Raw genomic sequence first — 24,085 nt, 5'->3', positions numbered from 1 at the left:
ATTCCATTAAATGACCATAAATGACGGTCTTCCTACACCAAGCTGGGCATCTGTGCCAGTATACCCCCCAATATAGTTCTTTGTACTACTAGAAGTGCCCTCAGCAGTCCAATGCCATCTCTCCCTTTTCCTCCTTGGATCTGACTTACTGATGGGCTATGGGCAGTGTTAACATAGCCCCCTGCCCTTTGCACATGAGAATTTGACCTTTCATTGACTTCCTAGCTCTGTTACCCTGGTAGTCTGGTGAGAGTAAAATGTCGGCTGTTCCTAGGCAATATGCTTGTGATTGGTAACTTGCATAGACTGGAACTATGTAACCTAGAAATAATTAATGTGAACAACATGCTATGCATTTCCCTGATTGCAGTGGCTCTTGTAACTGGACAGATTCCTTGCAGGGACCCCGGAAGCTATGCTTTTAGAATTGGTACAAGAGATATTGGCTCTTGTGGGCAAGAAGCTTCTAAGTCAGAGCAACTTATGTACCTGCCTGATGTATATTCTCATCTCCTTGCACCTGAGCTGTCTCTGGGGGGCTGAAGAAGAGAACTCTGAATTACTGCAAGACTGCTGAAAGGGCTCCCACAGAAGATACCTGCCTGATGCTACCCTGCTGCGGTCCCTATCCCATATCCTTCCGAGAAGACTGCTGCCAAGTGTAGCCTACAGTAGTCTTGTGAGTCTAAATGGTTTGTTTTTTTGTTTTTTTTTTTTGACAGACTCTCACTCTGTCGACCAGGCTGGAGTACAGTGGCGCCATGTCGGCTCACTGCAACCTCCACGCCCAGGGTTCAAGCGATTCTCCTGTCTCAGCCTCCCGAGTAGCTGGGATTACAGGCACCCTTAACCATGCCCCGGCTAATTTTTTGTATTTTTAGTAGAGACGGGGTTTCACCATGTTGGCCAGGCTGGTCTCCAACTCCTGACCCCAGGTGATCCACCCGCCTTGGCCTCGCAAAGTGCTGGGATTACAGGCATGAGCCACTGCACCCAGCCTTGTGAGTCTAAATGTTTCTTTGAGAAGACCTCTGGTAGAAGTTGCACAGGTACAGTAAACAAAGTCAGCTTCCCACTCAACGTCCCAAATACCAAGGAGCAAACCTTTCTGAAGTCCCCGTAATCTTGGTTAGCTGTCCCAGGCCCTTAATTTATTCCACACTGAACCATGATTTCTAACCATACCTTTCTCATAGTCTCTCTGGTCACCCTTCTCCTTCCATGCCCTTCCCTTGGAAATGTTCACCACACCCAACCAGGAACCATCATGATGGACAGCTCTTGGGTAGCTTTTAAACCAGAATGCCTGGCCAGGCGTGGTGGCTCACGCCTATAATCCCAGCACTTTGGGAGGCTGAGGTGGATGGATCACCTGAGTTCAGGAGTTCGAGACTAGCCTGGCCAACATGGTGAAACCCTGTCTCTATTAAAAATACAAAAATTAGCGGGGCGTGGTGGAAGATGCCTGTAATCCCAGCTATTTAGGAGGCTGAGGCAGGAGAATTGCTTGAACCCGGGAGGCAGAGATTGCAGTAAGCCAAGATCATGCCATTGCACTCCAGCCTGAGTGACAAGAGTGAAACTCTGTCTCAAAAAAACAGAAACAAAAAAACTCAAAATGTCCTGTCCTATAGGTCCCTCTGTCCTATAGGTACTACTGTCTCCTTTGTTTAGCGGAGTAAAGGCTGAACTCCTGACCACTCCCTCTCTTTCCCATCTCACCATTCCTGGAACTTGTATCCTGCGTACGACAAAAGCATCATTTCTTATTCTTTTCTTCCCACATCATTCTCTGGCTTCACTGTATAGTCAAGATCTTTCTCAAATCCTCTTTCTCTAACTTCCTGATGTCCACCTTCATAAAGCTCTACTATGCCTAAAGCTCAAATTTCAAGTCCCTCTCAGATGCCCTGGTACAAGCCCAGTCCTTTTTGCTTTCTTCTATACAATTCCAAAAATTTGCACAATCATCCCACTGACTGACCAGTCAGCTACTTCCCTTTCTTCCTTCAGATCTCTCACTTGCTCATTTCCTTTGATAGGTATAGTACTTCTCCTGGTGTCATAGGAAACTTGAAATTAAATGAGAACTGGAACTGAACCCATGCCTCCAGCATACAGTGGCACCTGAACCCTAGGACCCACTCCAACGACTTGCCTTGGGTTACTTGAAACCAACTCAAAGTCTTCTTATGACAATGTGTCCTTCTAACTACTCATTTTCCTTTCTCCTCTTTTTCTCTTTCTTCCCTTTTTTCTTCCTTCCCATTACCTTGCCTGCCCTTTGGCATGATACCGTGAAGGTCTTTGCCTTGGCCCTGGTAAAGTACCTAGGACATCAGCAATAGTAGCAACAAAGGAAAACATCTCGTGTATTCCCCATCTTTCCTAGCCTCTTCCCAAATGGCCTTTGAGCCTCTGGTAAAGGGTGAACGTTTTGTGTCCAGATAGTGGGTATAGTGTGGGGGAAAAACTAATGGGAGTTAAGGCCTCTGAAATCTGGGTCCCAGTGTGCTTGTGCTTCTCCTGCAGTTGACACAGGTTGGAGTTCCAGGCTTTGGGGAGACACTTCCGAGCAGCTAGCCTTCAGGCTTCCCACCTTCAGGAACTGCCACAGCATCTTTTCACTTTGCAGTAAAGCTTGCTGGCTCTTGTTCTGACAGTAATTCAGTAGATTTCCTGATCCCAAGGCCTCCTGCAGCTCAGTTGATCGCATCAGGAATTCAGATTCTGTGGTGACTTGACTGATGAAGACTAGGCGGGGGCAAGCCTGTGGCACCAGATGGGTAGGGGTGCTGAGGAGGCCAAAAGTAACCAGCTTCCCTCCAAACTGGTGAGGAAAAGCAAGAAGGGTAAAGGTTATACCTTCAAGCCAAAAAGTAACACTAAGTCAGGTTCACAGAGAAGGCTATCTGATGGCTGACCCTAGGCTAGGAAATAAATAAAATAAGAGAGTTCCTGGTGGGGTGGAATAGGATCAGGAATTTAGTATCGAATGCATCTCCCTACCAAAACCACTTCTGCACTCTTAGGACCACCCGCTTCAAACTTCACCACACAGTACTCACCTTCTGCTAACCTGTCCTGGTACCACCATTCTCCCAGTCACCTGGGCTAAATACCTCAGCATTAGCAAAGTCTTCATACCCCCTATAGCCAAGCAACGACAAAGTCCTACTTATTCTTGTTCACTGTCTTTCATACAGGTCCCCTCCATCCCATTCCCAGTGCTAGTACACCCAGATTACTAAAATAGTTTGCTAGCCTTCTGTTCTTTTCCCTCCTCTAATTAAGCCTTAGACTATCCCTCTATTGTTTGTACCAACCTGCTGCTATTCAGGAGCTTGTGTGGTTTCACAAGGCCACAGGAAAGAGCTTAAGCTCCCCTGCATGCAGTGCACAAACCTCTGCAAAATCAGGGCCAAACCTATCTTTCCCAGCATCTCTCTCCCTGCTTATTACAATTGCTCCACATCCCTAAAACGCCCGGTGTGTTCCTGCTTCTGTGCCTTTACCCACAACACCCCCACCTGGAGTATCCTTCTCACCAAATTAGATGCCTTATATAAAGCATCTGGCACAAAACGGGACCCTAGAAAAACCCTTTTTACTCCAGCAGTTCTCAACATTGGCTGCATATTAAAACCACGTGGAGAACAATCCAGACTTGCCAGGCCACACCCCAGACAATACAATCAGAAACTCTGGGGGTGGGACTAGGCATCAGTATTTTTTGAATTATTCAGGTTATTCAAATGTGTATCTAAGGCTGACAACTTTTTTTTTTTTTTTTGAGATGGAGTTTTGCTCTTGTTGCCCAGGCTGGAGTGCAATGGCACAATCTCGGCTCACCGTAACCTCCACCTCCCGGGTTCACTCGATTCTCCTGCCTCAGCCGCCCAAGTAGCTGGGATTACAGGTATGCGCCACCACACCCGGCTAATTTTGTATTTTTAGTAGAGACAGGGGTTTCTCCATGTTGGTCAGGCTGGTCTCGAACTCCCCGACCTCAGGTGATCCACCCGCCTCGGCCTCCCAAAGTGCTGGGATTACAGGAGTAAGCCACCAGCGCCTGGCCAACAACTATTTTTTTTTTTTTTAGCTTTTACTTTGGGTTAAAAAAATTCAATCCAATGCAGTAAATGTGCATGTTTGTTACATGGTAAACTTGTGTCGTGGGGGTTTGTGGTACAGATTATTTGGGGTTGATAACTATTGCTTTACTCCCTAACTATTCACCATTTCTTTTCCCAACATCCACCTCCTAATGAACTCTCCCAGTCAGAATTCTTATTTACCGTGACTTCCGCAGCACAAAATCTACAGATTAGTGCTAAACAAAACCATTTTAACTTTTGATTTATATAGTACTTGATAGTTTTACAAAGTATGCACATATATCCTTATTTGTGGTTCATGTTAATTTTCTGGGCAGGCATCACTATCCCTGTTTTACCGATAACAACGGTTAAGTCCTGAGAGGTTAAATGAATTGTTCAAGGTTACCCGGCTAATAAATGACAGAGCTATGATAAGAATTCAGGCCTCTTGACCTCAGAATTCTTTACCTCCCTACTTCTTTTTCTTTTTAAGCTCACAGCCTATTGAATGTGTTAGTCTTGCCTCCCCAATAAAACTGTTGGCTTTGAAAACAAGAACTTCCACTTTTATACATCTGTTTTCAATTCAAAACTAATATTTAAAGCATTGTACCAAGTGCTTCAGGGCCTTGTCATTCAAAGTGCTAGTCCTCAGACCAGCTGCAAGGACATCAACTGGGAGCCTGCTGAAAAATCAGAATCTTGGGCTTTACTTCCGACTCAATGACCCAGTTTCTGAATTTTAATAAGATTCCCAAGTGATGTGGATGCACATTAATAGTTTGTGAAGCACCGCTTTGGGGATATAAAAATCAGCAAGACATAGTCCCTATCCTTAAGGAGTCTATTACTTAGCAGGGTAATATGCATATATGTATATAAATAACTTTAGTATAGTTAGAATGTATCATTACCAAAGTATAAGTCTGTGGGATTATAGACAGAGGTTAATTTTGACTTGGGTTAAAGACAGGCATCAAGGAGGAGATAGTATTTAAGAGAGGGGCCTTGAAAGGCTGTGGTAGCATTCAATGGGCCCAGGAGAGAAGCTGAAGGTTAGGGTACAAGCAGAGACAGGAAGAGTTGAGGAGTTATTTACAAAACAGAAAGAAGTCATATGTAACTGGAACATAGAGAACATACGAGAATGAGATGGAAATGGAAAGGTAAGTGGAGCCCTGTGCACATTTAGCCTTGTCTATAAAGCAATGGGAGGCTCAAAGGTTTTGAACAGAGAAATGACAGAATAAAATCCGGGTTTTTTTTGCCTTCTTTGTAGTTCCTTACTACCAGTCCAGACATGTAAGGGTTAGAGAAAAGATGGAATCTCAGGCTATTTCTCCACAACCGAGAGTCCTAAGGCAGTCAACTCCTTTTAGACAGGACTGGCAGAAGATATAGAATGGGTGAAGTGAAGAGAGGGAAGCTATAGTAACTCTCTCCTTGAGAGGTAAAGTGGGATCCATTCTGAGACAGAGGCAGTGGGAATATGTCTCCTACAAAACTTAGCTCCATGCTGGGCACATGGTAGGCTTCACAAACATACACACACACAGACACACACACATACCTATACATCCACTACACTTACAGCAAATGAAACACCTGTTGGTCTTCTAACCCATTTGGGGGGTTTTTTCAGGGGAGGTATCAGTGATGCTTGTGCCACTTGCTCTGGCACCTGCAGTGGTGGGAGAGGCTGGCCTTTGCTGAAGGAAGAGGAGATCTGGGGGGGAAAGACACCTGCATCGCCATCCTAAAGTGACAGTTTAGTCAGGAACTCCACCTACAAACTCCATTTTGGGAGGAATCCTTGAGACACCCAATTTGACCTAGAAAGGTCAGACTCCCATATTCTAGGGGATGGGGAAGTGAGTGGTAGTGAGGGTGGGACTCCCATGCAAGTAAGCTCTTGGAAAGACTACTACATTCAAAGTCTACAATGGAGTGTGGCACAAAATGGATCTATAGGAGAAAGATAAGAGTCATACTCTTGAAATAACTGTCCCAGCAAAGGGGTCCCACTGTCCCTGAAATACTATAGGGCCCATCCAATAACAAGAGTCAAGGTGAAGGCCTTCCTCATATTGTGGCAGAAACTGACATCCTTTCAGGAAGATGGGCACTAGAACAAAGGTACAGCCCTCCCAAACCCTGGGCCCTGGTCTCCCAATCTCCAATATCTCCGCTTCTCAAGCCATATGTCTCTCTCCCACAAATAGAGACAGCCCCTTCCCTCCAGCATTCTCTACCAAGCCCTTCAAACCTTGTCAGCCTGTCTCATGTGCTGGACTTCCCAGCTCCTACCCATCACAGAGTACAAACTGATCCAGCCGTCGCAGGAGGCAGCAGAGAACACTGAAGGGTCCCGAGGGCACCACTGCACATCAAAGCACCAGCTGCTCTGTGTTGGTAGCTTATATACCACCTAATATGAGGGAACACACCATTAGGGACAGTCCATGAAACCCAAAACACATGGCTGCAGCTGAGATTCTTCTACCCTCTCTCTCCCATCCCAGCATGCCCACAGAAGGGCCAGCCTACCTCACTGCTCCCCAGGTTCCAGCACAAGATCTGGCTGTCCTTAGCACTAGTGAGCAGCAGCTCAGCATCAGCCTGGCTCCATGACACTGACAAGATCCCCCTAAAAAGGGAAGGGAAGAGGAACTAGCATTTGTTGAATGCCTACAATGAGTAGGGTGCCTTATATGTCTTTTATACATTTTATAGGGCATATCAGACCATCCATGCCCTATAAAATGCATGGTCTGATATTATCTTACAAATGAAGAAAATGAGGTTTTGAAAAATTAAGTAACTTTCCAACAGTTGCAGAGTCAGAACCCAAACCAAACCTCAGAGCCTGTGCACTATGCAATGTACCACTCTGCCTCTCTTAGATCACTGCAGGATGGCCTACTTCTTTTCACTGATTAGACAGTAGAGATTATGAATCAGTATGAATCACACAAACACTCATCACTATGGGTGCTTTTAGCCCAGGAAGTAATAAAGACCTAACCATCTAAAGTCCCCAAGGAGGCCAGGCACAGTGGCTCATGCCTGTAATCCCAACACTTTGCGAGGCTGAGCGGGGAGGATCACTTGAGCCCAGGAGATCGAGGTCACAGTGAGCCTTGATCACGCCACTGCACTCCAGCCTGGGTGACAGAGCAAGAACTGGTCTAAAAAAATAAAAGTCCCCAAGGAGATACAAAGGCACCATGGCCCTTTGGTTAGAAAGAACAGATTGTAGAGGCCTGTTCACAGGACAGACAAGAGTCAAGTTGTTTTTATGAAAAAATCCTGGAGAAGGCAAGCTCATCACCTAAAGAAATGAACGTTATCCTCATATCAGAGCCTGCAGACTAAACACTGGTTCCAGTATTTCTCATTACCCCATTCCATTCCCATCTCTGGAATTTAGATGGAATCTCAGCCTCCTCTCCATAACCTCAGGGTCTAAGGGCCTCCTCTTGGTTAAGGCTAGAGTTGGTATTGGATGACTATATGTTGACCGGAATGGCTTTAAAGCCACGGAGGATGCTTAGTAGCTAAAGTGAGGGATACATTGCCTCCTACCCAGGCCAGTTATGTCCACCATCCCCCCAAGGATATGGATGACGTCTGAGATGTTACCTGCTGTGGTTCTCCAGCACCTTCAGGGGCGAGGAGGCAAAGCGCAAGTCCCACAGCTGAATCACGGGAAGACGATCATCCTCTGAGCACAGCACTAACTGGGTGGCAATGTCAGGATGCCAGGCCAGGCCTGAGCAGTGCATCTGTGAACAAAGCAGATCCCAATGGGTGCTGTAACCTGACTCTTTTGCCCAGTTGAAATGGGACCACTCTGAGAGCAAGTTTTCTGTCTCTTCTGTGACTGGGAACACCACAGGCATCAGAGAGTGATGGCCAGGAATAAGTAAGGAACGGCAGAAGCTTCCAGATCAGCTCTGTTTAGCTGCTCAAAGTTTTCACTCTCAATAGGAAATGTGCTAAGTGGCTGACTCCACATGTCTGACAGCTGAAAGCAGGACTCTGGCCTGGGGCAGGGCAGCTCTAACTGCTAGGCAGGAGAGAGAAGCCAGAGCCCATGCCTGTGTTCTGACCTCCAATACTCACCCTGTTGCTGTGATCACTGACTTTGATGATAGGTTCATTCTTCCTGAGATCCCACACAACTGCCTTGCCACTGGGGTGAGCAGAAGACAGAATATGTTGGGCTTGCCGGTTCCAAGACAGTGCCTTGATGTCCTCTGGGGGCTGCTAAGGCAGGATGGGGACAGAAAGATGACAATTTGTCACCCCCTGGACAAAGTGACATCTGCTGTTCCACTGCTCCCAGCCACCCACAGCAAGTCCAAGAATAGACATGGGGCTACCCAAACTAAGACAGTGTTGTGAAGCTGGGAGTTGAATTTTCCACGGAGGATCCTTTAGGGTATCAGTGTAGAAGCAGAGGGGATGGCAGGCACATCTAAGTTTTACTCCTACCCAAGGTTTTACTAAGAGGATAGAGTCAAGATTTTAAAAAACAGCCCTCTTGTCTAGGACAAAAAGAGACGGAGAGAAGGAGGAAGATGAGGGAGGGAGGAAAACAGATACCCAAGACCCCCGGAGAGAGTGAGGCTGAGAGAAAAACCACAAGATGCTATCAAATTGAAACTTAACTTACCTCACGATACTGTAAGCACAGAAGAAAGAGAAAAGGCCAGGAAGCAAAAAGATGGGCCCAGTTACAGATTGACAGACAGGCTCTCCAAGACAGAAGACCAGACCCCCGACTGCAGGGGAGAGCCACATACAGGGAGAACAAAGCTGACCCCTCCCATAAAAAGGACAATGGTATGTCTGGGGTCGTACTCTTGCTCCCTCTTTGCTGGGCCCAATGCCCTATCCAACCCTGCGAAAGCTCTACTGTGATAAACAGCACTCCCATCCCTTCTTGTGGTGCCTTTGCTCTCCCCACCTTTCATCTGCCTCCCAGAAACTCCTAGAACAAGTAATGTGCACAAACCAACTACCCCATATACACCCTCCACCCACCAGCCATCCTAACTCTTATCTGGCTGGTAGCATGTTAGTCTGTGGAGTTTTATTGCCCTCCAGTGGTAAAGCCTGATATCTCTTGAGCTCCGATTGGCTCCAGAACTCAAGACTTTTACTTAGAATCAGCTGCACATTCTAAGCAGCAGCCAGGGTTGGGTAGTGGGGGTGCTGCTCACCTGTGACTTGGATCCCAGGGTCATTGGCACATTCAAGTTATTCAGATCCCAAATGAAGATTTCAGAATCGCTGGCCCCTGAAGCCAGGAGGTTGCCCTGTATGAATAAAAGGTGTTTGGAGACATACCACCCTAGGAAGAAATAGAGCAGGAAAGGAGGAAAGAAGCCCAAATTTGGGGCTATCAAAAGCTTCCCCTGAAACAGCCTGGAAAGGGGTCAGAGTTACAGACTGGAGGCCACAAACGAATGCTTCCACTCAGATCTGTTGCTCCCTGGCTTGGCCATGTTTGACTAACTGAAATGTAGTACCTGGAAAGGATTAAAGTCGAGGGCTCTGACAGCTCCCGTGTGCTTCTGTTTCTGGGCAATCACAGGCTCCTTCCCCGAAGACAGGATGTGGGTCACATTGTATAGAATAAGCATGCCATTGTCCCCACCGCCTGCAATAACCCTGGAGCTTTCCAGAAGCCCATTGCCAAAGCTCCCCCAGATCAGCTTGTGAAACCTACAAAGAGGAGGAACTGGCATCAGTACAAACTTAGGTTCATGTCAGTAAGCACAGGATGGGCATCTCTGTCAGCTTCTGCCATTATGCAGGCAGCCCCACCCCTAGCCGGAACTTGCCTGTCTCCTTCATTTCCCAGACAGAAGGGAGGTATCCTCCGCCCAGTCCTGCCCTTTCTCTGAAAAAATGTTTCATCTATGTTACACCAGAAGCCAGGAAGCTACTGCCTCTGAGTTGTGTGGAGGTGTATATATAAACATATATATGTACATTTTTAAGTTAACATTGGGGTTATATAGGCCCATGATATATACTTCAAATAGATTACTTCACATAATCCTCACAATTCAAATAGTCAGGTAATAATAGCAACCACTTACACTGACTGAATACTTGCTATGTATCAGATACTGTTTTAAGTGCTTTAGATGTATTAGCTGACTGAATATTTAACAACCTCATGAAGTATTAGTATTATTTCCATTTTCAATTGAGAAAACTGAGGCACAAAGAAGTTATAAAATTTCTGTACACAGAGCTAGTAATTTTATCCCCATTTTAGGATAAATGCTAGGAAGTAGCAGGGTCAAGGTTCAAAGTCAGGCCCATCTTATTCCAGAGCCTGAGCTCTTAACATCATAAAATACTGTCTCCTATTGAGAGAAAGATCCAAACTCTTCTGTAACTATTAGAAGCAGGCTCCCTAGACCAACAATTCACTCTCAAACTGGAAATGAGAAAACACCCAATGGCCTCCCCATCCCATGCCTCTCCCATGTGGCTGGCCCACTGGAGTGGCCATGTGGCTGCAAAGGGCCAGACCTGGAGACAGAGGCATGAAAGGATACACTCCCACTCAGGAAATACTTTTCTGGATTTCTGAGGATGCTTCTAACAAGATAATGCCAACGTCTTGCCCCAGAGAAAAAGATCCCTTTGGATCCCTGATCCCTTCTGGACAAGTTTGGGTCCTCTGCAAAGCCCCTATGGAAGGCATGTGAAATCCCTGAAGCCTCATAGGTGGTCTGTCTCTCACTTCATAGCTGCTAGCCAAGGACATTTCCACAGCCCTTTGGAGAAGCCAGATATCACGCCAAATGAGGTTACAAGATCTCCAACTGCAAAGAAATGCTCCCTGCGAACAGTCAGCAAAGCAACTGAGTAGGTGATAGGCAGGAACTTGTTAGGCCAGTCACTGGTAGGCCAGTCACTGGAGCAGAGCCAATTGGTCAGAAGCAAAGTGTGGAGCACCAGCTCGGACCAGGTCAGCATCTGAAGCAAAACAGCAGAACTAACACAATGCTAGCTAAGAGGCTACTGCCAGAAAGGCTGTTTTCTAACGTAGCAGAAGGATGTTTTTCCATACAGGTTCAAGAGGCTGCCATGTCATCCAGGGACTGGAGCTCAGCAGGGGTAGAGGGCATGTCAACTGAGTAGCTAGAGAAGCCCACAGTAGGTCACACAGGAACCAGCGGAGGGTATGTCCAGTGAAAAACCCACATGGAGATGCAGAGGGTGCAGCGGCCTCAGCATGGTCAGAACACATGACATACAGAGCAGAGTAAAAGGTACCTGAGACCTCAAGGGGGAGTCACCAAAGGGCTGGAGAAGAGGGCAGTTACTTCAGAGTGGCAGTTACTTCAGTTTGCCACATACAGGGTGTGACAAAATGATTTTCTTTCTGTATGCATATAGAAAGCACATTTCTGTGGTTAACCACCTCACTAGCGAGGGTAAAGCTGGTGCCTGAATAGGTTGTGATAGAGAGCAACCTGGGCTAATGGGCTTAACACCTAGGTGGAGTTAAGTAAGGAAGGCGACTTGATGGTTCAGGGTGCTCAGGGAGTGTTCCCATCTCTACTCTGCAAATGAAAACGGAACAAGAGATGGGTGGGTGTGTCCTATTCCGCAACCTTCCTTTAAGTTTGGATTTTTAAAAAATAAAAAGTTAAAAAACAAAAAAGGTGGTCTAGCTGGGCACAGTGGCTCACACCTATAATCCCAGCTACTCAGGAGGCTGGGACAGGAGGATCACTTGTGCCCAGGAGATGGAAGCCAGCCTGTTCAATAAAGCGAGACCCTATGTCTGTTTTTTTAAAAAAGAAAGAAATATCTGCTGTGTAAATTGTTTCCATGATTTATTCATTCCTTTGGTTTGGATTCTTTCATTTTCTTAGTAAGATTCTTTTCAAAAAAATCCCAGCTTCATGTTAGTGAACTAAAGTGAAAAGAGTTTGTCCATATTCAAGCCAAAATAACTTGGGAAACTCAAGCCTCCCTAGAAGTCAAACAGAGTGGTTAACGCAGTACTACAAGCTGGAGAATGAATGGAGCATTGGTTGTTTGAGAGGAAAGCTACTTTTCTGAATGCCTACTATACAACAAACTACTACGCATCTACCATGAATCCTCAATTTACAGTGGAATAAAAAGGTTCAGAGAAGTTAAATAAACTGTCCAAGAGGACAGCAAGTAGCAGAGCTGGGATATAAACTCAGGTCTATCCAACAACTAAGCCATGCTCTATTATCTTAATGCCTCTAGAAAGAAGGCAAGTCTTGAGAACAGGAAAACTGAGAGAAGTACACAAATGATTTTTTTCTGCTTGATGTTGTCCCTTACAGAAGGCCCCCAAAGAGAGGACACAGTGCTCCCCAAGTAGCTAGAATTGAGATAAAGGTAGAATGACAGAAGACAGATCCTCTACTTTCTCCATGTTACTTGAGGATGGTTCTTCCAGAGGTTATGGGGGCCACTCCAGAGAGCTAGAAACTCAGTGTATAGAGAGGGTAAGGTACAGCAGACCACACACTGGTCTCTCATCTCATTTACCCACAGCAGCTATGTCCTCAGTCAATGATATAAACAGTGTGATATTCTCCCAGAAACCTTTCTGAGTGAAATTCATCTAACAAACCAAACACTGTTTGCTTCACTGCACATGTTAATCCATATTGATTCTGACTGCATCCAGAGGCATTTTTCCATGCACTCTTTTCAGTCTATTTATAGCTTGAGGCTGCCCCTTATCTATACCCATACCGGTGTTTCAGAACATTTTTCTTTCAGTCAAATATTTCTAGGTAGATAATATTTCTCTGATGCATCAAAGATTGAGGATAAGGGGATCTTCAGGATCCAAATTTGGTTGAGGCATGGGTTTGGAGAAAAGGGCAGGCAGAGAATGGGGAAGATTTTCAAAGGTGTATGTTTAGTTGATAAAAAAGAGATACAGGAAGAGGTTTAAAAATGGAAAAAGGAAGAAGACTACTAGAAAATAAAAGGGAATAAGAGACTGAACATTAAACCTGAATTCAGATGTCAGCTAGTTTCTTCGAAGTCATCTTGTACAATGTCTTCTTTATACATAAGTGAGGGAACCTAAGATAACTGACTTGATTTGCCCAAGTCACACAGCTCTATTAGTATTATGGGCAATGCTACAGCCCCACACAACTGTGCCTTATGCCACAGCATGCAGAAGACACAGAAAAAAAGAGATAGGAAGACAGAAAGCAAAGGATGAGTGTCCCTCTATCTGTCCTGATCATCTAGGTCAACAGATTATGATGCTGACTGTTGAGCATGTGACCTAACCTAGACTGGAACAGAATGAAGTGGGTGTCTTAGACCCTGGGTGTCTAAGATGATTTCTTCAGAAAGGCCCCAACAGGGCTGTGTCAAAGGTAATCCCTTTGGGATTGAGGTCTTTGGGGAAGTGATTTAATCTTCCAACAGTTACAGAGGTGGGAAAAGAAAGCAGAGACAAAATACTTACCAGTAGGGTTAACTATACTATTTATTCTGATTACTGGCCCCAAATTCCTACAGAGTGGAGGAGTATGAGGTAAAGTTCATGACTCCCAAATTCAAACTAACAGCCTGAAAAACTCTTAAGACACTAAGACTAACTGAAGAACTGAAGACTAACTGTAACTGAAGTGCTGGATTTGAATGCTGTTTGGTAACCCAGAAGTTTCTTCTTCCTTTTTTTTTTTTTTTTTTTTAGGCAGGGTCTTGCTCTGTCTGTCGCCCAGGCTGGAGTGCAGTGGTACCATCTTGTTGGCTCACTGCAACCTCCGCCTTCCACGTGCAAGCGATTCTGGTGCCTCAGCCTCCCGAGTAGCTGGGATTACAGTTGTGCGCCACCACACCCAGCTAATTTTTGTATTTTTAGTAGAGACAGGGTTTCACCATGTTGGCCAGGCTGGTCTTGAACTCCTGGCCTCAAGCGATCCACCGGTCTCAGCCTCCCAAAATGCTGGGATTACAAGCATGAGCCATCGCACCTGGCTGGTAACCCAAAAGTTTCTAATATCACTCATTCATATAACAAATATTTATTAAATACAAATATTTATTAAATATAATGCCAGGCACTGCTCTAAGTGCTGGAGATAGAGCAATGAGTAAAACATTAAAATCTCGGCCGGGTGCGGTAGCTCACGCCTGTAATCCCAGCACTTTGGGAGGCTGAGGTGGTTGGATCACCTGAGGTCAGGAGTTCGAGACCAGCCTGGCCAACATGGTGAAACCTCATCTTGACTAATAATACAAAAATTAGCTGGGCATGGTGGTGCACGCCTGTAATCCCAGCTACTCGGGAGGCTGAGGCAGGAGAACTGCTTGAATGCAGGAGGTGGATGTTGCAGTGAGCCGAGATCGAGCCACTGCACTCCAGCCTGGGTGACAGAGTGAGACTCAGTCTCCGGAAAAAAGCAAAACAAAACAAAAAACCATTAAAATCTCTGCCCACATGGATCTCAAAATTAAGTTTCTAAGATTATACTGCCTCTTTCTTAAGAACCCTTAGCCTTAAGGAGCCACTACTACGCTGAAGCTATTGCTTTGCTTGTTGAGGATTAGAACTAGTGCCCCCTCACCTTTTTTCTTTTCCTATTAGCTTTCTCAGGTTGAACCCCTTTTTTAAGCTCCAGCATATAAACATCTTGAATTAGCTCACCCCTTTGAGGGGCCCCTTCTGAAATGTTTGGTTAGGGGCTAAGAGTATCTAATCATCATCAGTAAATCCTCAAGTGCCTGCTCTTCAAAGGATATAGCTACTGGAAATACAAAGAGATGTAAACAAAAAAACCTGCAAAATAAGAGATGCTGTCATAAAGTGATGCAGGAGCTCAAGAAAGGGAAAACAACAACTAACTTTTCATTATGAGGTTAAACTATGAAAAGAAAGAGGGTACTTCCGCCTAAGTATTTTAACTAGTCTCTTAGAGGGACCAAGAAATGCACAAGGAGTTCATCAATCATCAGATGGAATGTTGCCTTCTAAACCAGTAACCTCTAATATATATAAAAAAATAGAAATTACACTTTATTAATAGTATAACAAAAAAATTAGCCAGGTGTGGTGGCACGCACCTGTAGTCCCAGCTACTAGGGAGGCTGAGGCAGGAGAATCCCTTGAACCTGGGAAACAGAGGTTGCAGTGATCCGAGATCGCCCCACTGCACTCCAGACTGGGCGAGAGAGTGAAACTCTATCTCAAAAAAAAAAAAAAAAAAAATAGTAGAGCCAGGTGGCTCAGTGGCTCACACCTATAGTCCCAGCACTTTGGGAGGCCGAGGGGGCTGATCGCTTGAGCTCCGGAGTTCAAGACCAGCCTGGGCAACATGGCAAAACCCCATCTCTTCTAAAAATATAAAAAAATTAGCTGGGTGTGGTGGCATATGCCTGCAGTCCCAGCTACTCATGGGGCTGAGGCAGGAGGATCGCTTGAGCCCAGGAGGTGGAGGTTGCAGTGAGCCCTGATCGTGCCACTGCAATCCAGCCTGGGCGACAGAGTGAGACCCTGTTCCAAACAAAAACAAAAACAGTATAGTAGTACATGTATACATTTATACTGAATATATAACTTGAGTATAATGAATATTCACATTTTTTCTGATGATATAAAAATTTGGAGACCATCGCTTCAGATTATAAGCCCCACCTTTATAAGACCTTTAGAAGAAGGGCAGAATAATGGAAAGAAGGTAGGCTTTGGACACAGATAGGCCTTGACTTAAATCTTAGCTTCTCAGAGTTTCAGTTCCCTCCTATGTAAAATGAAAATATGGTACTTATCACTTAGGTTTATTATGAGGAATAAATAAAATGTACAGAGCCCCTAGCACAGTGTCTGGCATGTACACATGTGCTCAATGACTGATAGTATCTAGCGCTGGAAGCCTGCAAGAGCCATGAAATCCATGAGAACCAATCAGTGTCTAAAAGCAATGAGGAGAGGATCATTCGTTCTCTTCCTTGTTGGCAGAGAGAGTGATATTGTGTAAGATGTTTATCTTCACAAGAGCCAAGGGAGGAAGGAGCCAATATCACTGGGTTCAAAGACAGATCAGGTACACGTGGGTCCAGGCTTGTCTGAGGCATCTCTATCACATGCATTCAGCCTGACACTGCTATTGCTGCTGACTGGAAAGGTGGGGGTGGTTGTTTTTTAAATCCTTTTGCAAAATAAGCCCAGGGTTAACTTCTCTCCAACTTGGCAAAGCTCCTTCTTCCCTCATTTGGCTCCTCATGAGCCCTGAGAAACACACACTGCTCCCAGGATTCCTCATCAGGATCTACCCTGTATACCCATCGATAGATCAGACAATACCTGCTCGAGGCAGAAAGGACTGCTTTGTGTTTCAAGTCCAGAGAAGGGTCTCTGAAATCAACCTCAAATATTTCCAATGTGCCATTTGTGCTGAAGGAGGAATCTAGCTGTTGGGCAGATGTTCCTAGGCACAAGAAAAGGCAGCATATAAGCAACAATATACGCATGGATTTCAGGTATAAGAAGGTTAAGGAGTAAAGAAGAGAAGGAACAGAAGAGGGCTGGGTATACCCTTTCTCAAAGGTAACTAACTCCACAAAAGCAAGAAAACATTGGCTGGGCGCGGTGGCTCACGCCTGTAATCCTGGCACTTTGGGACGCCGAGGCGGGTGGATCACAAGGTCAGGAGATCGAGACCATCCTGGCTAACATGGTGAAACCCTGTCTCTACTAAAAATACAAAAAAAATTAGCCGGGCGTGGTGGTGGGTACCTGTAGTCCCAGCTACTCAGGAGGCTGAGGCAGGAGAATGGTGTGAACCCAGAAGGCAGAGCTTGCAGTGAGCCAAGATTGCGCCACTGCACTCCAGCCTGAGCGACAGAGTGAGACTCTGTCTCAAAAAAAAAAAAAAAAAAATGACGTACCTAAACTTGAGCCATAGTCCTAGGCAGCCCTCAGGTACCCAAAATACCTAATATCTCCTTGCTTATGCTGTGAGCCACCCTTGCTTCCTATGATCTGAGAGCTTTCTCTGATGCTCAATAAATAATTCTAGATACTAAGTTTCCCCTCATCTTATGTACTCCCAGTGGATCCTAATTCACAGTGTCACCATACCTGTGGCCAGATACAAAGGGTATTGGCTGGCTGGGCTCCATGCCTGGACAGCTGGCCGCTCAAGTTCCTTCAGCTTCATGGTCTATGCTGTAGGTGGCAGAAAACTGACATGGCCCTCAGCCCACTGAAAATAGAAACCAGCAAACTTAACAGCCAGATCCAGGGAGCATCTGTGGACAAGAGTTCTTGTTTGTCTTTCTCCATCACAAGATAAGGCATTTCAGGGCAACACAGAGTGACAAATACATGACCATCTGCAGATCTAAAGATAGTTCATTCACCCAATTACTGAAATGTAATGCTTTAAACCGCAAAAGATACTCAACCACAATGGCTACCACAGGTCCAGTGGTGATAACCATCAAACCAGACAATCTCTCAGTGATTTTTGTCCTTGGCTTTAAATAGCATCCATATGCTGATGATCCCCAAATTTATATCACCATCACAAATCTCTTCTCTAAGCTCCCAGTTCTTATATGCAATTTCTTCTTCTTTTTTCTTTTTTTAGACAGAGTCTTGCTCTGTCGCCCAGGCTGGAGTGCAGTGGCACGATCTCAGCTCACTGCGACCCCTGCCTCCTGGGTTCAAGTGATTCTCCTTGAGTGGCTGAGATTACAGGCATGTGCCACCACATCTGGCCAATTTTTGTATTTTTAGTAGAAACGTAGTTTTACTGTGTTGGCCAGGCTGGTCTCGAACTCCTGACCTCAAGTGATCAGCCGCTTAAATGCAATTTCTAATCAAACATTTCACTTGGATATAGTAGATACCTAATGGGGGAGGGAATTCCCATTTTAGTCTGTCTAAAATGGAATTCTCTATTCTACCATCTCTTACGGGTTTTTTTGTTTTTTTCAGAAAGGAGCAAAGTTACAATCTCTTCTGTTCTTCCTCCAGTTTTCTTCATCTTGGTAAATGGTTCCACTATCCACCCAATTGCTCAACCCAGAAGCCTGAAAATCCCTCTTGATTCCTCCTCCTTCATTCTCTTCTAATCCATCATTTAGTCTTCCAGATTTTACCTCCAAAATATATCTTAATCTGTCTACTTTTCTCTATTTTCGCTGCCAACAGCCTTTTTGATTATATCATCTCTTACCTGGAGTACTGCAACAGTCTCCCAACTAGCTATCCCCTTTCTACTCAAGCCATTACCCAATTCGTTCTTTACACAGCAGCAGGAGTGAACTTCTAAAATAAAAAATAGGATTTTGGCATTCCATGCTTAAAATCTTTCAATGATTTCTATCACACACAGAATAAAATTCAAACTTCTTTGAGCCCTGCCCAAAGGCTCCAGCCTACCACTTCAACTTCATATTTTGATACTTTTCTCATTCACTGTGCTTCAGCCACACTAGCCTTTAATTTCCTGACATTTTCCTTCCTTAGAGCCTTTACAAATGCTGTTCCCTATGCTTTGAATGCTCTTCCCTTCACTTTCTACATGACTGTCTCCTTATCATATCTTTCTGGGCTCAGCTTCTCACTTCCCCAAATAAGCGAACTACCCGATCACAAAAAGCTTCAGTTTTTTTTCTTCCTAGTAATTTATAATTACATATTTATTTACATTGACATTGTCGGTCTCTTCCACTAATATGCAAGCTCCATGAGAGCTGGCACTGTGTCCGCTTTTGTTCACCATGTTATAACTAGTTTCCAAACGAATGCCTGGCACATCGTAAAAGCTCGAATGTGGACACCCATTTTAACTCTGTGGTTTCTAATTCCAATGTATATTCAAGGTCCCATCCCAACAGGCTAGCAAAGAGGTAGAAATGATTTTTAAAAATTACACTGAACTTGAGGAGAAAGCTTGGGACCTACTGTGACCTGCTTGAGTAAGCTATAGTCAGATCAGTCTCACCTACAAAAACAGGAGATAGTATTACTTAATCTCTAACGTACTTTCCAGCGTGAAGAAAGTTGAAGCCTGCCCATTAAGCCAAGATTTCCAAGGGACCTTTAAACACTTGTGGCCACTATCAGGTATCCTGTGACCAGCTCAACACTCTACTATACAGTCACCAGTGCCACCTGCTGGTCACAGCCATTTTAATGTTTCTGGGAAAAGATCCCCTAATAACAAAAATAGGAGCTGCGATAAGCAGCTGTGCATTTGATGTGCATATCTCATTTAGTTATCTCAGTGGTCCTATCAGGTAAGTACTACGATTATCCCCATTTTCCAGAGACGACAACTGGCTAGGCCGGGATGTGAACCCCCATCAGCATCAAGAGCCTGTATTTCTAACCATTGTACTAGTCGCAAGTAAACCCTATAAAGTGTTTTAATCACTGACAGTCTAGGAACTGGGAAAATGGGCTCTTAATTCACATTGTTCAGAGGCATCTATTCACAAAAAAAAAGGGCCCCCGCTGGGGTCAGATTGGCCATGGGGGCGTGAGGGGAAGATGACCAATGAAATACTGGACAGACTTGCCATGCAGGAGGGCACCAGCTACCCTTGGCAGTCCAGTCCCTAGGGAAGACGGTCAGTACGGCTTCTTTCCCGCTGTCGCCGACGCGCGGCGCGCCAGGGTCAGCAATGACAGGCCTTCCCGCCCAGCCCAAACGCAGCGACACCGGGCCAGGTCAGGACCAAGGCGGATGGGAAGGCGCAAGGCAGCGCTGAATAGGGAGACCCTCATCCGGCTGGGGGCTCCCGTGCAGCAGGGACAGTAGAGCCGGATCCACTTCAAGGGTAGGCGTAGTGGAGGCCCCCGGGGCCCGGACCCGCGGGCAGGGCAGGCGCGGGCCGGGGGCTCCGCAGCAAGCGGGCTCCCCTCGGCGCTCTGCCGAGAAAGGAGCAGTGCTCCGGGTCCCCAGCGCAATCTCTGCTCCCAGGGACCCCAGACCGGCGGGGCGAACCAACCTGTGCGGAAGACCCCGGGCAAGGGTCAGGCGCCGCGGCCGGAGCCGGTCCTCTGGCAGGGCTCTCGCGCGGAGCCGGGCGCTGTGGACGGCGGCTGCGGAGGACCAAAAGCGGCGCGGACCCCGGCAGGGCACCGCCGCAAACACGCTCCGCGGGCGCCGAGCCCGAGACACGTACAGACCCATGGAGAACGTTTCCAAACAATATTATAGCTTTTAACCGGGCCTCCCTCACCTACCCTGTGATTGCGCAGTGGCTCACCTCCCTCACCTACCCTGTGATTGCGCAGTGGCTCAGATCTGGACCGGTAAGTTCTGGTCTATTCAGTTTGAGCGAGGCTCTAGGGCCAGTCTCTGAAAAGGGAAAATACTAACTCATTATGTATTGAAGCGGGAGAAGACCCGGTCCTAACCCCAGGAGCCCTCGGTGGAATCCATTTAGTTGAAAACGTAAAAAGCAATCGAGGCTGTACATGGCAGTGAGTGTTGCACTGCAGCCCAGCAGAAACTGGTGCCCAAAACTTGGTTGAATTAAGGGCTGTAAGTGTATGGAGGATGAGACTACAGGGCCAGGGGCTTCCTGAAATATCTCAGGAACATAGGAGGGGTGTTATCCTCTGGAGCTGCAAGAACACAGGTGATATTCCAGCCAATCATGTATTTTTTATGTTGAAGAAATTGTGCCACTTCCAAATAAAAATGTTCTATGGACAGGCCAGGGTGCAGTGGCTCACACCTGTAATCCCAGCACTTTAGGAGGCCAAGGTGGGCATATCACCAAAGGTCAGGAGTTCGAGACCAGCCTGGCCAACGTGGTGAAACTCCATCGCTACCAAAAATATAAAAATTAGCCAGGCATGGTGGTGCACGCCTGTAGTCCCAGCTACTCGGGAGGCTGAGGCATGAGAATAGCTTGAACCCGGGAGGCAGAGGTTGCAGTGAGCTGAGATCACACCACTGTACTCCAGCCTGGGTGACAGAGACTCCATCTCAAAAAAAAAAAAAAAAAATCTGTAGGCAGCTTTAGAGTTTAGAAACTTATGCTTAATGCATGAATTCTCTGTATTTCTGCCTGATACACCTCCAAAGATGGGGGCCAGTTATCATAATGGGGCCCAACTCATTGTGACACAACTCCAGTTCCCTTCCATGTGGATTTGGCAATTTTGAAGTCAGACAGAAGGTAATTCAGTGCATTATCTGTGCCTAGCCCGTGCTTCCTACCTACTAAGTACTCACGTATTTCCTGAACTTCTTAGCTGGCACTACAGGGAATGAAGCCTGAGGAAAAGTAAACAGGGTTGAAAACTAAACCTGAGAGAAGGAGGCAGAAGAGTTACTGATGGAATACTCCTAAAGAAATTTGAACCAGAAGCTTAAGTCACAGTTTCGGGTAGGACATGATTAAATCGAATTAAAAGTGCACTTTCTCAACTCACACCTTTTAAGAATTCTTGCTGGGAGCGGTGGCTCATGCCTGTAATCCTAGCACTTTGGGAGGCTGAGGCGGGTAGATCACTTGAGGTCAGAAGTTCAAGACCAGCCTGACCAATATGGTGAAACTACATCTCTACCAAAAAATACAGAAAAAATTAGCTGGGCGTGGTGGCGTATGCCTGTAATCCCAGCTAGTCGGGAGGCTGAGGCACGAGAATCACTTGAACCTGGGAGGCAGAGGTTGCAGTGAGCTGAGATCATGCCACTGCACTCCAGCCTGGGTGACAGAGTGAGACCATGTCTCAAAAAAAAAAAAACTCTTTTTGGCCTGGCATAGTGGCCCACACCCATAATCTCAACACTTTGGGAGGCCAAGGCAGGTGGATTGCTTGAGCCCACAAGTTTAAGACCAGCCTGGGCAACATGGTGAAACCCTGTCTCTACAAAAAATACAGAAGTTAGCCAGGTGTGGTGGTGCATCCCTGTGGTCCCAGCTGCTTGGGAGGCTACAGTGAGAGGACCGCTTGGGCCTGGGAGGTAGAGGCTGCAGTGAGCTGTGATCACACCATTACACTGCAGCCTGGGCAACAGAGTGAGACCCTGTCTCAATAGTAATAATGATAAAGAATTGTTTTCACTTTGTATTATAACTGCTGGTCTCCTACGTAATATTTGAAGGCGATTACTTTGTCTTACTCAGTTTTATATCTCCAGGGCTTATCAGTGTTTGATACATATTAGACACACAGGTGTTTGTGAAGGAAATGATTATCAAATGCTATAGAGAATGAAGACAGATAAAAAGCCAGTCGGGACCTTCAAAGAATAGCATTCCACAAGTATCCACTCCCTGACCTCACAAAAGATCTCTCACTGCCTGCATAACTAAGACTCCACATCTAATTTGAATGAACTTGCTTCTTTTGGTCACATTAAATGTATGCGTTTCTATGGGACAGGTTTTCCGGCAATATACTGTAACTTAAGAAAATGTCCCCAAAGGAATACGGGTTGGTTCACTTAAAAATAAACACATGAGGGCTGGGTACGGTGGCTCCTGCCTGTATTCCCAGTGCTTTAGGAAGCTGAGGCAGGACTGCTTGAGGCCAGGAGTTCGAGCCAGCCTGGGCAACATAGCAAGATCCCACCTCAACAAAAAATAAGAAACTTAGGTTTGTACATACCAGTAATCCTAGCTACTAGGGAGGTTGAGTAAGGAGGATCTCTTGAGCCCAGAGGTTTGAGGTTACAGAGAGCTATGATTGTGCTACTGCACTTCAACCTGGGGAACAGAGGAAGATCCTATCTCTAAATAAAACAAAAAACAGATGAATGAGATAGATTCTCAAAAACATAGTTTTTCTCTAAGGCTGTTATAGGAGTGTGGATGAGTCATTAAAAGTAATCAAAGCTATGAACATGTTCAGTAGTAACTCACTGTCCTCCAATTCATAAATATAGGTAATGTCAACTTATTAAGAAGCTATGATTCAGAAGCTGCTTTGGAATATTCTTCTTATAACAGAAATAAGATCAGAGGCAGTCACAGCCTTAGGCAGACAGGACAAAAACACTTATCAGTCCTGTAATATACTTGAAACACGTTACAGCACAATTTTTTCCAAGTAACCACTATTATTAAGGAGGTTTTTTTCCTTGAGACAGTCTGGCTCTGTTGTCCAGGCTGGAGTGCAGTGGCACCATCTCACTGCAACCTCCACCTCCTGGGTTCAAGCGAGTCTCCTGCCTCAGACTCCGGAGTAGCTGGGATTACAAGCATGCACCACCAAGCTCGGCTAATGTTTTGTATTCTTTAAATAGAGATGGGGTTTTGCTATGTTAGTCAGGCTAGTCTTCAACCCCTGGCCTCAAGTGATTCACCCGCCTCGGCCTCCCAAAGTGCTGGGTTACAGGCTGAGCCACCACGCCATGCCAAGGTTTTTTTCGAGACAGGGTCTTGCTGTGTTGTCCAGGCTGGAGCAGTGTTGCAAACATGGCTCACTGCACCCTCCAGGGCTCAAATGATCCTCCCAGCTCAGCCTCCTGCACAGCTGGGACCACAGGCACGCACTGCTGTGCCCAGCGAATTTTTTTAAATTTTTTTTTGTAGAGATGGGGTCTCGTCATGTTGCCCAGGCTAGTCTCAAAGTCCTGAGCTTCAAGCAATCCTTCCACCTCAGCCTCCCAAAGTGTTGGGATAATAGGCGTGAGCTACCAGACTCAGACTAGAAAGGTTTTTTATGGGAAATAAATCTTGTTCCAACTTGGAAAGTTAGGAACATTTGTTCCTTGACCCTGTAAATGGGAAAAGGAGCGACCCTTAACACCTCCACACAGCTAAAACCCTTAAGTACCTTCACAACCCAAGTGAAATTAACAAATTAACACTTTGTGCCTAAGCCCCCATCCACCCCACCCTCTTATACTTTAAATTTCAGAATAAGAAAACAGGGAAGACAGCAGACTTCAAGCAGAAAAAAAGGGAAAAGGATGAGGTTCTTCAGGGCAGTGACTATTCCTGGGGAAATGAGGCACAAA

The 24,085-nt window shown here is 45.8% G+C and overlaps 1 protein-coding gene across 9 annotated transcripts in view; it reads right to left on the bottom strand.

Moving 5' to 3' along the window:
• SEC31B (SEC31 homolog B, COPII coat complex component) overlaps window positions 1-20,402 on the bottom strand; it is a 33,368-nt gene extending 12,966 nt beyond the window's left edge. For 4 of the 9 annotated variants that reach the window (XM_032180250.2, XM_032180258.2, XM_058436090.1 and 1 more), the window contains exons 1-11: window positions 20,112-20,402; window positions 17,230-17,353; window positions 16,453-16,576; window positions 9,638-9,833; window positions 9,329-9,424; window positions 8,226-8,369; window positions 7,743-7,885; window positions 6,648-6,747; window positions 6,367-6,528; window positions 5,692-5,826; window positions 2,600-2,830 (exon numbers count right to left, since the gene is read on the bottom strand). In XM_032180250.2, coding sequence (XP_032036141.1) covers window positions 2,600-2,830; window positions 5,692-5,826; window positions 6,367-6,528; window positions 6,648-6,747; window positions 7,743-7,885; window positions 8,226-8,369; window positions 9,329-9,424; window positions 9,638-9,833; window positions 16,453-16,576; window positions 17,230-17,308 — 1,410 coding nt within the window. In that variant the 5' untranslated portion in view covers window positions 17,309-17,353; window positions 20,112-20,402. Of the gene's footprint in view, window positions 1-2,599; window positions 2,831-5,691; window positions 5,827-6,366; window positions 6,529-6,647; window positions 6,748-7,742; window positions 7,886-8,225; window positions 8,370-8,778; window positions 9,267-9,328; window positions 9,425-9,637; window positions 9,834-16,452; window positions 16,577-17,229; window positions 17,400-20,111 lie in introns of those variants that run through there. The other 5 variants (XM_032180268.2, XM_032180277.2, XM_058436089.1 and 2 more) reach the window with 4 other exon arrangements.
• Between the last annotated feature and the right edge of the window lie 3,683 nt (window positions 20,403-24,085).

This window comes from Hylobates moloch, unplaced genomic scaffold, assembly GCF_009828535.3.
Source record: "Hylobates moloch isolate HMO894 unplaced genomic scaffold, HMol_V3 SCAFFOLD_3, whole genome shotgun sequence".
NCBI lineage: Eukaryota > Metazoa > Chordata > Mammalia > Primates > Hylobatidae > Hylobates > Hylobates moloch.
The sequence above is the reverse complement of the archived record's forward strand: the minus strand, read 5'-3'. Positions and strand labels throughout refer to the sequence as shown.